Below are 14,618 nucleotides of genomic sequence, written 5' to 3'. Positions count from 1 at the left end.
ATATCCCATCTAATCCTGCCTGAAGTTCCCCTCCCTCAGCATTTTCTTTAATGAATAATTCTAGAAGAGAATGAGCTCAACCTCTTGGACACAACTCTTATCCCAAGCAAGTCCACTTCCCAGGCAAGTTATGGAACTGCAATGCATCAGTTTCCTCTCAGAAAGTTAAATACCATTAGTAATGTTTGCTGAAAAGGAATGCTGCACATGGAGGTAGAAATGACCAAAGTTTTTCAAAATCCCTCAGGATTCTGGTGCTGAAGAAGAAAAAGCTGCAGCAAATTCTGTTAAAAAGCCATCTCCCTCCAAGGCCAGGAAGAAAAAGCTGAGTAAGAAAGGCAGGAAAATGGCAGGGAGGAAACGAGGGCGCCCCAAGAAAATGAACACAGCAAGTACTGAACGCAAGACCAAGAAGAACCAAACTGCACTAGAACTTCTGCATGCTCAGACTGTCTCCCAGACATCTTCATCCTCTCCTCAGGGTGAGTGCAGGGCTGCTGGAACAGCCTGGATGTGTTAATTTTTCCTTTATTGCCAAGTTGAGTTTGGTTCTGTGTGTAATTTCCCTGTTGCCACCTGAGCAAAGCTGCCCTTGAAGTGGTGGTGATGGTGATGGTGGGATTGATGGTGATGGATGTGTTAATGGGGATGTGGGTGGGATTCACCTCTTGGTGCTGATTAATGTGTTAATGGTGATGGCATTAATGTATTGATGTTATGGGGGTGTAATTAATGGTGATTGATGGTGATTAATGAATTGATGGGGCTGGGGGTGGGATCTGTCTGTGGGTGCTCAGCCAGGAGCTGGAGCTGCTGCTCCTGGGGTGGATCACAGACCCTTCCCAGGAGTTTGGAGCCATGTGCTGCTGGGCTGAGCTGCTGATCTCATGGCAAATGCCATGTTTTCAGTGGTGAAGCTTCTGTCCTTGTCCCAGACACTGAGTGCTGAGCTGTGTTTGTGTCTCTCCAGATGCCTACAAGTCACCTCATAGCCCATATTACCAACTACCTCCTAAAGTGCAACGGCATTCATCCAACCAGCTCCTGGTCACACCCACCCCCCCTGCACTACAGAAGCTGCTAGGTAAGGTGCCCTGGGCCTGCCCACCTCCCTTTTGGGCTTCTGCATGGGCCAGGAGGGGGATTATCTCCTCCCCACCTTCCCCTGCCTGCCCCACATCCTTTGCCATCACCACAATGTCCCTCTTCCTGCTGAAGTTGGTGTTTTACTCCATTTGTTCTCTGGTGTTGTTTCAGCTCTCCTTTGGCACAGCAGGCAGCAGGCCTGGATTAGCAGGAATAGTCAGGGATAGCTTTATTTGAAATGAAACCATTCTCTTAATCCTGGGTAACAGCACTCCATTTCCTCTGCTGAAGCCAGAGCAGATAAATGAGGTTCTGTCTGAGAGTCTGAGGTCACCAAGGTGTGGTTGGAAAATGCACTTCATGTGCAAGAGGTGGTTTAAGGGAAAACCTGGAGGGGCTTTTAAAAATCTACTGCTGCCTGTCCCCTCCCAGCTGTTTCTGGCTTTTGTCATTGGGCATGAGCCAGTCCAGGATACTCTGGGAATGTGGCAGAATGGTCCTGTCTGTGTGGGGACAAAGGGCTTCAGTGATGTCCTTAACTTGTGCTCTCCTGCTGTTGTGTTACTTATGGCAGATTCCTTGTTGAAGAGAGAGAAAAAAATGGATTTAAAGGGATATTTTGTGGCAAAATAGTGATTTTCGAGGGATATTTTGTGACAAGAGTGATTTTGTGGAATGTTTTGAGGCAGGGTGGATGGGGACTATGACCCTGGTGTGGGCTGAGTCTCCTGCAGATTTCTGCACACCAGATTTAGTGCCTGTTTTGTGCAGCAGACTGGGCTTGATCCTGGGGTTGCTTTAATGATGAAAGGCCTGGGGAGGGGGAAGGGTCCTTGCTGGAGATAAAGGGTGATGAGAAGCCAAGTGCTCCTTGGAGGGGAGAGTAACCTGGGTGTAGAACTCCTCATGTGTGTGGAGGGAGGAGGAGGAGCAGGCTCTGTGTTGGTGCAGGTGAGTGCTGTGAGCTCAGGGCTGCTTTGGGCTCCTGCAGCTCGTTTATTTCCTTGTTTCTGCTTACAGATCACTAAAAGCACTCAGCTCCTCTTTGCACATGCAAACACACCCCCAGCACCTTCCTCTGCCTCTTGGGATCTGTTGTCATGGCTTCCATTGGATCTGATGGATCCAAGAGTTCCTTTTGTGCCAGGAGAGGGATTTTCAGCATGTTCTTAAATCCATCCTCAATGGCTCAGTCTGACTTAGAGTCCAAATCAAAAGCAAGGGAGAGACAAGTGAGGAAATGCCAGGGGGTAAACAGGGACATGGCATTTGCCCTCTGCTGAAATTTCTCATCTGATTTCTTTTGCAGACTCATTTAAGATCCAGTACATGCAGTTCATGGCATACATGAAAACTCCTCAGTACAAAGCAAGTCTGCAACAGTTGCTGGAGCAGGAAAAGGTGGGTCTCACTTTTTAACATTTCTAAACAAAATTACCAGACTCTGAGATTCCTTGGATGTGGGGAAGAGTGCTGGAGATGGGAATTGTGTGCAGATTCACCAGTCCTGCTTAGGCTGAACAACTGTCAGGGGATTTTGTTGCAAACTCACTTTTTGTGTGCTTAAATCTGCACAATGAGAGAATTGCACTTCCCCTGTTCCCTCTGTGCCCCAACCTGACAATGCTGACTTAGAATCACAGAATGCCAGGATGGTTTAGCTTGGAAGGGACCTTGGAGCCCACCCAGTGCCACCCCTGCCATGTCAGGGACACCTTCCACTGTCCCAGGCTGCTCCAAGCTCTGTCCAGCCTGGCCTGGGACACTTCCAGGGATGGGTCCCTCCCATCCCAAACCAATTCCAGGATTCTATGAACCACAGTTCACAGGGATTGAGAAACCCAAAGTGTCATTAGCAGTTATGGGGATTTAGCAGAGCATCCTTGGTATTGATAATCAGAATGTTGGATTGCACTGATGGGCAAGGTGTAAAGTCTAGATCATGGACTGGAAAAGGAAAGGCAAGGAGAGTCCTGGAGCTGTACAATGGGATGTTCCTGCCATGGAGCCACCAGCAGAGGGAGGAGATCTCCTGCCTGAGCATTTTCTTGTCTTGCTTTGTCTCAATTATGAATGATTTCATTGCTATAGCAATTTGGCCTGATGAGAGTCTGTTCCTGCTGCTTCTGTGGAGGAGCCTTTCCCCATAATGCTCAGAAATAAACTTGAACTTCCAGTTAAAACCTTCCAATGTCTAAAAGGGGCTCCAGGAGAGCTGGAGAGGGACTGGGGACAAGGGATGGAGGGACAGGACACAGGGAATGGCTGCCAGTGCCAGAGGGCAGGGCTGGATGGGATATTGGGCAGGAATTGTTCCCTGGGAGGGTGGGGAGCCCTGGCACAGGGTGCCCAGAGCAGCTGTGGCTGCCCCTGGATCCCTGGCAGTGTCCCAGGCCAGGCTGGACATTGGGGACAAGGGGGGTGTCCCTACCATGGTAGGGGTGACACTGGATGAGCTTTAATGTCCTTCCAGCCCAAACCAGTCTGGAATTTTGTCCAGGTGCAGCTTTTGGCATTCCCTGGGGAAACTTTCCTTCTCTCTGTAGTCTTTGTGAGTGTCAGAAAAAAGGCACAGGGCTTTTTTGTTGTGTTTTTCATATTGGGAACTCTCCAGATGAGAGAGATTAACTTTTGCCACTAGTGCCATTCCTTACTGAGAAGTGACCACTGGTGATGTTGGTCTGGTGTTCCTGGAAACCTCTTTTTCTGTGTTTTTTTCCATTTTCTTTCACAGTCAATCAGCACTTAGAACTTCCATCTTTTTCCTTAAGCAGCAGATTTTTCTGCTTGCTCTGCACTTGTCAGGAAAGTCAGCATGAAGTGAACTTGTCTCCTGCACAAATGAAATGATGGTGTGCAGGGGTTGTGCCCTGCACAGAGACTGAATCAGGAGTGTGGAAAAGTCATCACTTGGTGCTGGTGTCCAACAGCTGCTCCACACTTTTAAAATGAGGAATTCACTATGAAAATATTTTTTTTATGGAGTGTTACATGGCAAATTAAACCTCACAGAGGCAGAACTCAGCTGGGTGAGGGGCTGGGTATGGTCTGTTCAGTAATTCCATCTTACAGGAAGGTTTTCAAGCCCAATGAAAATCTCTCTGTAATAATGATTTTGAAATCAGGTGCTGCTTCCCAGAGTGCCCTTAGATGGAGCTGTCAGCCCCTGCAGTGCCTGGGAAGGCTGAATGAAATGCCTTGTGCTGAAAACAAAAATGATTTTTCAGCATCCCCCAGAGCAGCTGCTTTCCCAAGCCAGGTCTGTGTGTTCCTGCACGTGGGGAATTTCCAGCACTGCTGCTTCCCTCCTTGGAAGATCAGTCATGGAGTCCTGGAATTATTAAGGTTGGAGAGGATCAAGGTGCTTTTTGTCCTCATTCCCCACTTCTGGAGCAGTGGCTCAGTCTGTGCAATCCCTGCTTGGCCTCAGCAGCACAGGGTGGAGAACAGGATAATCCCAAAAGCTCCCTGTCCTTGCTGCACTAATCCTGCACTTGGGGCTGGGTAAATGAGGCTCTTCAGCCTGTCCTGTCCTGCCCTTTGCTGTGCATGGCACAGACTGAGGGAGCAGGGACTGGTTAAGGAGTGTTCTGGGCAGGGAATGTGCTGTGAGTGGCATGGGTGACCTGCTGAAATAATGGTGCCAAAGGTAGGAAAACTGGTTTGGCTTATTTAGGACTTTCCTCCTGCCTCCCCCACAGGGTATTTTCATTTGCTGCATCTGTTCTGTGAGTATTGGACAGGGAAACTCTGAACTGGGGCTCTGGGGATTTACAGCCAGTTCCCACTTTGGGAGCAGATTTCATGCAGATAATCTTTTCCAGTTCTATTTCTGCTCTGTGGGATGTGATTATTGCTGCTGTTCCACAATGCACTAGGAGGATAAAAATGAGTTTTTAAGGCTACCTTGGTTGTATTTTACCATACAAGAGCAAAAATCTACTTAAAAGCTGTTTTCATCTGACTTAACTCTCCCAGTATCACACCCCAACAAATCCAGACTCTCAGGAGTCTGGGGCAGGGCTGGATGAGCTCTCCTGCATCCATCTTCACTAAAATGCTCCACAAACATCTCCTGGAGATGACCCATGCTGCAGCTGGTGCTAAAAGTGTGTTTCCCTCTTCCAGGAGAAGAATGCTCAGCTTCTGGGGACAGCCCAGCAGTTATTCACCCACTGCCAGGCCCAGAAAGAGGAAATCAAACGCCTGTTTCAGCAGAAGCTTGATGAGGTACCTCTGTGTGGGGGGATGGTCCTGGCTCAGCTGCATGCCAGCATTTCTGGCCAAGCTGAGTAAGAGCAGAGCAGCTTCAGGTCTTCAGCCTCTGCTTTGCAGCAGATCAGGCTCAATCTGTGCCACTCTCTGGTTTTGTGTTTGTGGTTGGAATTGTTGTGTGCCTGGTGCCCAAGGAAGGGGACAGACCACAGCTGTGTGCTTGGTGAAGGATTCATCCTCTGCTGCTCAAACAAACTCTGTGCTGCCATCCAAGCCCAGGAGCACAGGAGGAAATGTGGGGGCTCTCCACAGACTGCTCTGCAACTCTGTTGGCTGGCAAAGCTAATGCCACTGTTACATTGAAGGGGTGGAATAGCAGCTCCCAGGTCCTTGAGTCCTTCCTTGTTATCCCCCAGCAGCCACAAAGTGCCTTGGGGAATGCTGGGGGAGGTCCTGAGAGCTGCAGAGTTCTGCAGATCTCCTCAGTGTCCCTTGGGAATGGGACAGTCACCAGGAATGAGGGTGTCAGGACCTTACTGACTCCTCTCACCCTTCACCTTTTAGCTGGGAGTTAAAGCTCTGACGTACAATGACCTGATCCAGGCTCAGAAGGAAATCTCTGCTCACAACCAGCAGCTGAAAGAACAGACAAAACAGCTGGAGAAGGACAACAGTGAACTCAGGAACCAGAGCTTGCAGCTGGTGGGTCCAGCCCCTGGGCTGGGAACAAGGGGTGCTGCCCTTTGGCTGAGGACAGGGCACAAGCTGGGGGCTGGAACATCATCCACCTGCTCAGGGCCCTTGGAAACAGAGGGATGATGGGGGGAAACTTGCAGGGAATCCTTTTTTTATCTGTGATTTACCCCATAGCAAATCCTGAGGTGGCAGTTGGCTCTGGCCTCAGCTGTGTCTGGGTGTCACTGGGTCTGGATCTGGCTGGACAGGGAGTTTGTGCAGGGCTTGCTCTGGCCATAACTCCTGTGCTGCTCATCTTGGGAACTCAAACCTTGAGAATCATGGAGCTGTTAATGTGGGAAAGGATCTGTAAGATCATTGAGTCCAGCCATCAACCAGCAGCACCCCCATGGTCACCAAAACACCAGGTCCTCACGTGTCACACCCACTTGTCTGAGCACTTCCAGGGCTGGGGACTCCACCACTGCCCTGGCAGCTGTGCCAGTGCCTGAGCACCCTGTCAGTCAGGAATTTCTCCCAATATCCAACCTAAACCTCCCCTGGGCCATCCTGAGGCTGTTCCCTCTCCTCCTGTCCCTGTTCCCTGGAGCACAGCCCAACCCCCCCTCTGGCTGTCCACTCCTGTCAGAGAGTTGTGCAGAGCCACAAGAACCCCCTGAGCCTCCTTTTCTCCAGGCTGAGCCCCCTCAGGAGATAGATGAGGGGAATATCTGGACATGGGAACAGTGAGGGTAGGTGATAACACTGTTATAGAAAGAGCCAGGCCACCTCCTGCCACACTCCCCAGCACCAAACTGGGAGAACTTTTCAGTGGGCTAAGGGGCTCTTGCACATTCAGGGCAAAGTTCCTGCTTGCAGCTGAGACCCCGGAGGTGAGAGCTGTGCTTTGACCTGTGTGTCCCTGTCCCCTGTGTGTCCCCTGTGTGTCCCTGTCCCCTGTGTGTCCCTGTCCCCTGTGTGTCCCTGTCCCTGTGTGTCCCTGCAGCTGAAGGCTCGCTGTGAAGAACTGAAGCTGGATTGGTCAACGCTGTCACTGGAGAATTTGCTGAAAGAGAAGCAGGCCTTGAAGAATCAGATTTCTGAGAAGCAAAAGCACTGTTTGGAACTGCAGGTAGAGAGCAAGAAATAAAAGCAGAGTCACCAGTTTTGGGTGGCTCTTAGGCAATGGGACAGTTATGGGTCTTGCACTAAATATGATGGGAAAGGATAAACCAGGTGCTGCTATTTTTTTAAAATTGTTTTTTTATTCCTGCAGAGATTTTGCTTTCTATTAGAGGATTTCAGAAAATAAGGGCATGGTTAACTTGTAAAGGCAGTAGATGCCATTGACCTGATTCCTTGGTGATGCTGTGGAAGGAGGAATCATGGTTTATCATTACATATAATTGAAAATCACAAGCTGATGATTTTCATGTGTGATCTCACATTTCAGGTCAGGAATCAAAGAATCCCAGAATGGTTTGGGTTGGAGGGGACCTAAAAGCTCATTCAGTGCCACCCCTGCCATGACAGAGACACCTTCCACCATCCCAGGTTGCTCCAAGCCCTGTCCAACCTGGCCTTGGACACTTCATGGGACAGTGTGGAAATCATTTCCCCCAGAGTGACATTTCTCATAGTGACAAGAAATTAAACTCCTTTGTGTGAAGAGTTTTTCTTTCCCTGTGATAGTGGCTATTCCAGCCTTGGCATGGACTGACTGTGCAGTACTGAGTTAATCCCCACTCTCTGTAAACTGGAGATATTTTCCTTTTGATTTTAGAATCTGAAATGTTCTTTCTCAGGGTCTCTGAGCCATTCCCCTCACCTGGGCCTTTTGGTCTTCAGCTTAGAGCAGAAATTTTTTTCTCAGACTTTCCCAAACCCTCATTCTGCATTGTTCCCAGAAGCAGGGACACTTTTACTTAGAAGAATTTAAAAGCAAAACTCCATGTGATAAAACTGTTAAGTGTAATCTTTAATTTTTGTTTTCATTTCAAGATCAGCATCGTGGAACTTGAGAAGAGTCAGCGGCAGCAGGAGCTGCTGCAGCTCAAGTCCTACACACCCTCAGAGGAGCCCCTGTCAGTGCAGCTGCACAGCAAAAGCCACCTGAGCCGTGACCCTGAGGCTGAGCAGGGCAGGTTCCAGCTGGAACTGGAGTGCTCCAAGTTCCCCATGCCCCACATCAATGGCATGAGCCCCGAGCTGTCCATGAACGGCCACGCCACCCCCTACGAGCTGCAGCACGCCTTCAGCAGGCCCTCCTCCAAACAGAACACCCCCCAGTACCCCAACTCCCACCTGGAGCAGGACATTGTGCCCTGCACCCCCAGCCACAGCAGCAGGCAGAAGGCAGACAAGGTGACCAGCCTGTCCCTCCCTGATTACACCAGGTTCTCCCCTGCGAAAATCGCCCTGCGGAGACACCTGAACCAGGACCACGGAGTCAATGGGAAAGCAACAGCCAGTGAGATACAGAGGTGAGAGGGGTGGGCAGGGGGGTGCCTGCTGTTCATGGCACTGGGGATTCAGATGGTGGAAAGATATTTTCAAAGTGGGGGTTTATCTGTTTTAAAAGGTTTTGTTTCACAAAAGCAAGGGGTAAGAGCCATGGGGTAAATAAGGTGGGACAGTGGGCTGATGCCTCCTAGAAGAGAAAGAAAAAAGTGATTTAAAGGGATATTTTGTGGCAAAAGACTGATTTTTTTTTATTTGAGAGATATTTTGTGGCAAAATTGTGATTTTTTTTTTTTTTTGAGGGATATTTTGTGGCAAAAGAGTGTGTTTGAGGAATGTTTTGAGGCAGGGTGGATGGAGACAATGACTCTTGTCTGGGCTAAGTCTCCTGCAGATTTCTGCACACCGGGTAGTGGTGCACACCACATTTCTGCACACCAGATTTAGTGCCTGTTTTGTCCAGCAGACTGGACTTAATCCTGGGGTTGCTTTAATGATGAAAGGGCTGGGGAAGAGGAAGGGTCCTTGCTGGAGATAAAAGGTGATGAGAAGCCAAGTGCTCCTTGGAGGGGAGAGTAACCTGGGTGTAGAACTCCTCATGTGTGTAAATGAGGTGGGACAGGCCTGGAGTGTGGTACAGGAATTCCTTGTCACTGGCTTTTGTGTCTGACAATTGTACATCTCTCTTGCAGAGCTGAGCATGTCAAAGAGAATGGCCTTACATATCCAAGCCCTGGAATTGCAAATGGAATAAAGCTGAGTCCTCAGGAAACTCGGCCCTCCTCCCCCACAGCCTTACCCAGTGCAGGAGAGAAGGTGAAGGATCTGCTGCTGCCCTGGGGCAGCAAAGGGCAGGGTGGCCACACTGGGGAATGCAGGAATGTTCTGTGCTCAACTTGGCATGGGAAATGACACAAAATACAGTGGGTGTGATGCAATAAATCAGAGCTGGTCAGAGGGAGAGAAAGATGTGCTCCTCTCTGAGCACCAGGAACAGTGGGACTGCTGGTAGATCTGCATGAACTGGGAAAGGAGGCTCTTTCATAGTTATAAAAATGGAGTAGAAAATATGGTCCATGTAATTGGTGCAGCTATGGAGCATATTGGGGCTCACAGAGCAGCAGGTGCCCTGCAGTAGCAGGTTGCCATGGAAATGCATCTGGCTGCTACAGAGGCCTCCAGATAAAAAATCTGACATCTGAGTGCTTTTCACAGAGCTCTAACCAAAACACAGGGAAATGAGCTTGCCTAAGCCTTCCTTTTCCTGATGCTTGGGGTCAGGAGTGGCTTTAATTTGCACATTTCTGTGCTGTGGGGTGTTGCTGTCCCAGGATCCTAGTGCTGGTAACCAAGCTGCTCCATGCCTGCCCTGTGTGATATACAATCATTGCTCCTAATCCTGTAATTCCTTAAAAAAAAAAGGAATGGGGGAATAACAGACATATAGAAACAAGCACCTTAGAATTACTTAAAAAACCCTTTTCAATATCCTGTGTAAGAATTTTGCTTTCTCTTTTGAATTTTGCAGGTTTTGAGAGAGAGAACCTCTGTGAGTAATGGAGAAACTATCACCAGCCTCCCTATCAGTATTCCTCTGAGCACAGTGCAGCCCAATAAACTCCCTGTTAGTATCCCTCTGGCCAGCGTAGTCCTACCTAGCCGTGTTGAGAAGGTGGTGAGTAAGGGATTGCAACACTTCTACCTAAAATCCCAGTGGGCAGGAGTGGGGTGCTGTGCCCCAGCATCCTCCATGGGCTGCTCATGCTGGAGGTTTTCTCCTTGGGGGATGCATCCTCTTGGATCCTGGAGATTTTTCCTCTCCTTTCTCTGTGGGGTGGAGGGGGGTTGAGCCAGGAAGGAGAGTGAAGTAAATGCCTCAGGGGCAGCCTGGTCTGGCTGAAAAGTCTGAGAGTTTGTGGCAGTGGGAGCAGAGAATTGCATGGGTCAGTTTGTTTCCAGCCCTGCTTCCTGCAGGACCCTGGGAGAGAATTCTTCTGTCTCAGTCACCTCAAAGCTGCCTGTTCTCCTCACAGTGAGCTTGAACAGCCCCTTGGGGCTGTGACACCTCCCATGTGAGTGACTGCTCTCTAGCAGAGAGCCTCTGGGGCCATCTCTTGTTGAGATGTGACAAGTCCTCACCTCTCTGAGTGGAGGAGGAGCTCAAAAAGGCCTGGTCCAGTTTCTCACACCAGTTTGTCACAGAAATGCTGCAGCAGAGAACAGAAGTTTTGGCTGCTTTTCCTGAGAGCTGTGAGTTAGAATCCATCCATGGCTTGTCTTTCAATCCTTTATTGGGAAAGCTGGAGTTGGTTCACAGTATTGAACCCATTGCATTTTTCCAGCTGAAGAATCCAGAGTCTGCCCAGCTCTGGGTGTCCCTAGGGCACCTCCCTGTTTCTTCAGGCTGCCATTTCACTGGTGTTTTAGAACATCCTCAGAGAATGTCCCAGAGAACATGGCCTGATCCCTTCCTGCTCCCTTTGGGGTTGTTTTGGGGAGCTTTGTGAGCACATGGGGGCATGGTACAGCCATCAGTGTCCTCCCTGCTGCAGCAGCAGGCTGAGCCATTCCTGCTCCTGGCTGAGTCTGAATATCCTGGGATGATGAGCCTCCCTCTCTGCATGGTGTCTGCTGGGTGTGAGATACTACTGCAGTATAATTAATCATATTTTTGGCCCTTAACATGCTGACCCATGATTTTCTCAAAACAAGCTCAATCTAGGGTATATAGGAAGTAGAGTCACCTCCCTAGACAGATGTACTAATGCATGTGAATTTGATTGAAGCTGTAGATTTCTGATGCTGTGTCCTGAAATGCCTGTTTCTCTCCCCAGAGAAGCACACCCAGCCCAGTTCACCAGAGCAGAGACTCATCAACACTTGAAAAGCAGATTGGTGCTAGTTCTCATAATGGCATAAGCAATGCTGCTGGAAACAAGCCTCTGGCTTTGGCTACCTCAGGTAACAACCTCCCCTGTGCACAGCTGCTCCTGCCTTGGGGCAGCACTAAACACACACAGCTGAGTTTCCCAAGCACTTCCTGCCATGCCCTGCAGGCACTGGGGTGCTGGATAACTGTGGGTGAGACCAGAGACATCCTCCTCTGATGTGCCTCCAGTTTGGGGTGGATTGATGTGCCTTGTAAAAAAACTACTTCTGTAAATTCTGTGGGTTCCAGAGATTCCCACAGATTTACAGTATGGCAAACCTGCAGAGTGTTGCACAGCCAAGTTCTGAGCAGGTGATCTGGCCCTAAAAATTTTATCTTACCAGGGTCCTTAAGTAGCAAAATAATTTTTTGGGGGGCAGGTTATGGAGGTGCCTCGTGAGCACCTGTAAAGGCACAAGAACCTGGGTGGGAAAAGCTCAGAGGGGAGAGGATGGGGATCCCTTGAGGTGCAGACATTGCTTCTGACTCACTCACCTGTGGAAATCATGGTCTTGAACTACTTTGGGAATGTTGTGGGCCAGGAAAAGTAGGTTCTGCAGCTGATCTCTCACCAGAGGGTGTTTTATTCTCAGTGTTTACCACCCTGAGGGGCTTGGGTTGTTCCAGCATCTGTTTTGCAAAGGACTTGGCTGCATTTTTCTATAAAGCCAATGAAGTATTTAAAAAAACCTTGTTGCAAACCATTACCATGTTGTTTCCTTCTGCCCTTTTCATTTAGAGAGCCCAGACCATCCTAGAGCCCTACACCCATTTATGATATCCCACGACAAACACTGAATTCCCTTCCCAAGATTCATCCCTTATTGTATTTTTCTGCCATTATGTCTTTGAAGGTCCCCTATCACTTCCTAAGTCACAGCCTTTTGTTGAATTTGGAGGAGGTGGGCTGTGTGGATGGCAAAATCCTTTTTATTTTGGGGAAGGGAAAGGAAAGACTGAGCCTGGCCATCCATTTCCTTGAGGAAAGGAAGGAGCTGGGAGTACAGGAGCCCTGATTTCAAAAGGGGTAATAGTTCAAACAAAGCTTAAACTTGAATTCCCTGTAAAACTGGGAGGAGCACATGTTCTGTGGGATACTACCACATACCATGTGGATTTTCCTGAATTGGCAGGAGAGCAGTGGAAGTCCCTAACCCCCAGCTGGCACCTCAGCACCCAGAGCCACGTGTGTGTTTCCCATGTAGGGCCAGTGGCTGTTCTCCAGGCAGAGCTGGAATCCCTCCCAGCCCTGTAATCAGTGACCTCTCCCTCTCTCAGCCCCAGCAATGATCTGTACTTTCCCTCTCAACAGGTTTTTCTTACTCTTCTGGCTCCGTGGCAGTCAATGGAAATCTTACAAACAGCCCAGCCCATCTTAACCATAGTGTTGATCAGGCAGCTCTGGACGACTCTGGGAGTCTCTTTAACTCTGTAGGGTCTCGGAGTTCCACTCCACAGCATCCTTTGCTAATGATGAGGAACTCTGGGCAGAACTCCCCTGCTCAGCAGCACTCGAGCCCCCGCTTAAGTGGCCCGGCCCAGAGCCTGGCAGGGGGACTGCAGGGTGCAGAGGCTCAGAAGATCTTTGCCGAAGGAACAAAGGGGGACCTGCCATGTGATGCAGCGTTTTCAGATCCTGAGAACGAGGCCAAGAGGAGAATCATCTTTACAATCTCTCCTACTACAGGACATGTAAAACAATCCCCTTGCAGCAAGCACAGCCCCGTGCCCGACGGGAAGAAGCGGGGCCGGCGGAAGAGGGGCTGCGCGGGGACCCCCGGCGGGAGCGGCGCCGCGTCCCCCAAGCGCAAAGCCCTGCCCTCGGTGGCCGGGCTCTTCTCCCAGCCCTCGGGCTCCCCCCTCAGCATCAGCTCCATGGTAAGGGGCTCTGACAGCCAGGCTGTGCCTCCAAAGCCCTGCCCTCGGTGGCCGGGCTCTTCTCACAGCCCTCGGGCTCCCCTCTCAGCATCAGCTCCATGGTAAGGGGCTCTGACAGCCAGGCTGTGCCTCCAAAGCCCTGCCCTCGGTGGCCGGGCTCTTCTCGCAGCCCTCGGGCTCCCCCCTCAGCATCAGCTCCATGGTAAGGGGCTCTGACAGCCAGGCTGTGCCTCCGGGAAGGCAATGGCTGCATGAGAAACCTATGGAAAGGTCACTGCTAAATAGCACTGCTGCTTTCTGTGTGTAACTATCACTGTTGCTATCTATATATACACACACACTATATACACACACACTATACACACTGTATATATATATATACACAGTATATATACACACATAATATGTATATATACACTGTATATACACACACTATATATGTACACACACTATATATACACACATACTATATATACACACACTGTATATACACACTATATATACACACACACTGTATACACACACACTGTATACACATACACTGTATATACACACACTATGCACACACACTATATATATACACACACTATATATACACACACTGTATGTACACACACTATATATATACACACACACTATATATACACACACTATATATATACACACAATATATATACACACAATATATATATACACACACTATATGTACACACACTATATATATACACACACTATATATACACACACTATATATATACACACACTGTATATACACACACTGTATATACACACACTATATACACACACACTCTATATACACACACACTATATATACACACACACTATATACACACACACTATATATACACACACTATATATATACACACAATATATACACACACACTATATATACACACGCTATATGTACACACACTGTATGTACACACACTGTATATACACACACACAATATGTACACACACTATATGTACACACACTATATGTACACACACTATATGTACACACACACTATGTACACACACACTGTATATACACACACACTGTATATACACACACACTATATACACACACACTATATACACACACACTGTATATACACACACTGTATATACACACACTGTATATACACACACTGTATATACACACACACTATATACACACACACTATATACACACACACTATATATACACACACACACTATATATACACACACACTATATATACACACACTGTATATACACACACTGTATATACACACACACTATATATACACACACACTATATATACACACACTGTATATACACACACTGTATATACACACACTATATACACACACACTATATACACACACAC

General features: G+C 48.6%; 1 protein-coding gene across 10 annotated transcripts in view; it reads left to right on the top strand.

The window, feature by feature from the left end:
• Positions 1–14,618, top strand: part of DOT1L (DOT1 like histone lysine methyltransferase) — a 71,526-nt gene that overhangs the window by 47,483 nt on the left and 9,425 nt on the right. For 7 of the 10 annotated variants that reach the window (XM_079328518.1, XM_079328527.1, XM_079328526.1 and 4 more), the window contains exons 14-24: positions 248–482; positions 971–1,084; positions 2,396–2,487; positions 5,215–5,316; positions 5,866–6,003; positions 6,983–7,108; positions 7,978–8,459; positions 9,129–9,252; positions 9,965–10,111; positions 11,271–11,397; positions 12,678–13,243. In XM_079328518.1, the coding sequence (XP_079184644.1) occupies positions 248–482; positions 971–1,084; positions 2,396–2,487; positions 5,215–5,316; positions 5,866–6,003; positions 6,983–7,108; positions 7,978–8,459; positions 9,129–9,252; positions 9,965–10,111; positions 11,271–11,397; positions 12,678–13,243 (2,253 nt within the window). The remainder of the gene's footprint in view (positions 1–247; positions 483–970; positions 1,085–2,395; positions 2,488–5,214; positions 5,317–5,865; positions 6,004–6,982; positions 7,109–7,977; positions 8,460–9,128; positions 9,253–9,964; positions 10,112–11,270; positions 11,398–12,677; positions 13,244–14,618) is intronic. The other 3 variants (XM_079328519.1, XM_079328525.1, XM_079328522.1) reach the window with 2 other exon arrangements.

Source organism: Erithacus rubecula, assembly GCF_903797595.1.
Source record: "Erithacus rubecula genome assembly, chromosome: 28".
Classification (NCBI taxonomy): Eukaryota; Metazoa; Chordata; class Aves; order Passeriformes; family Muscicapidae; genus Erithacus; species Erithacus rubecula.
Note: the sequence above shows the minus strand (reverse complement) of the source record. Positions and strands in the feature narration are given on the sequence as shown.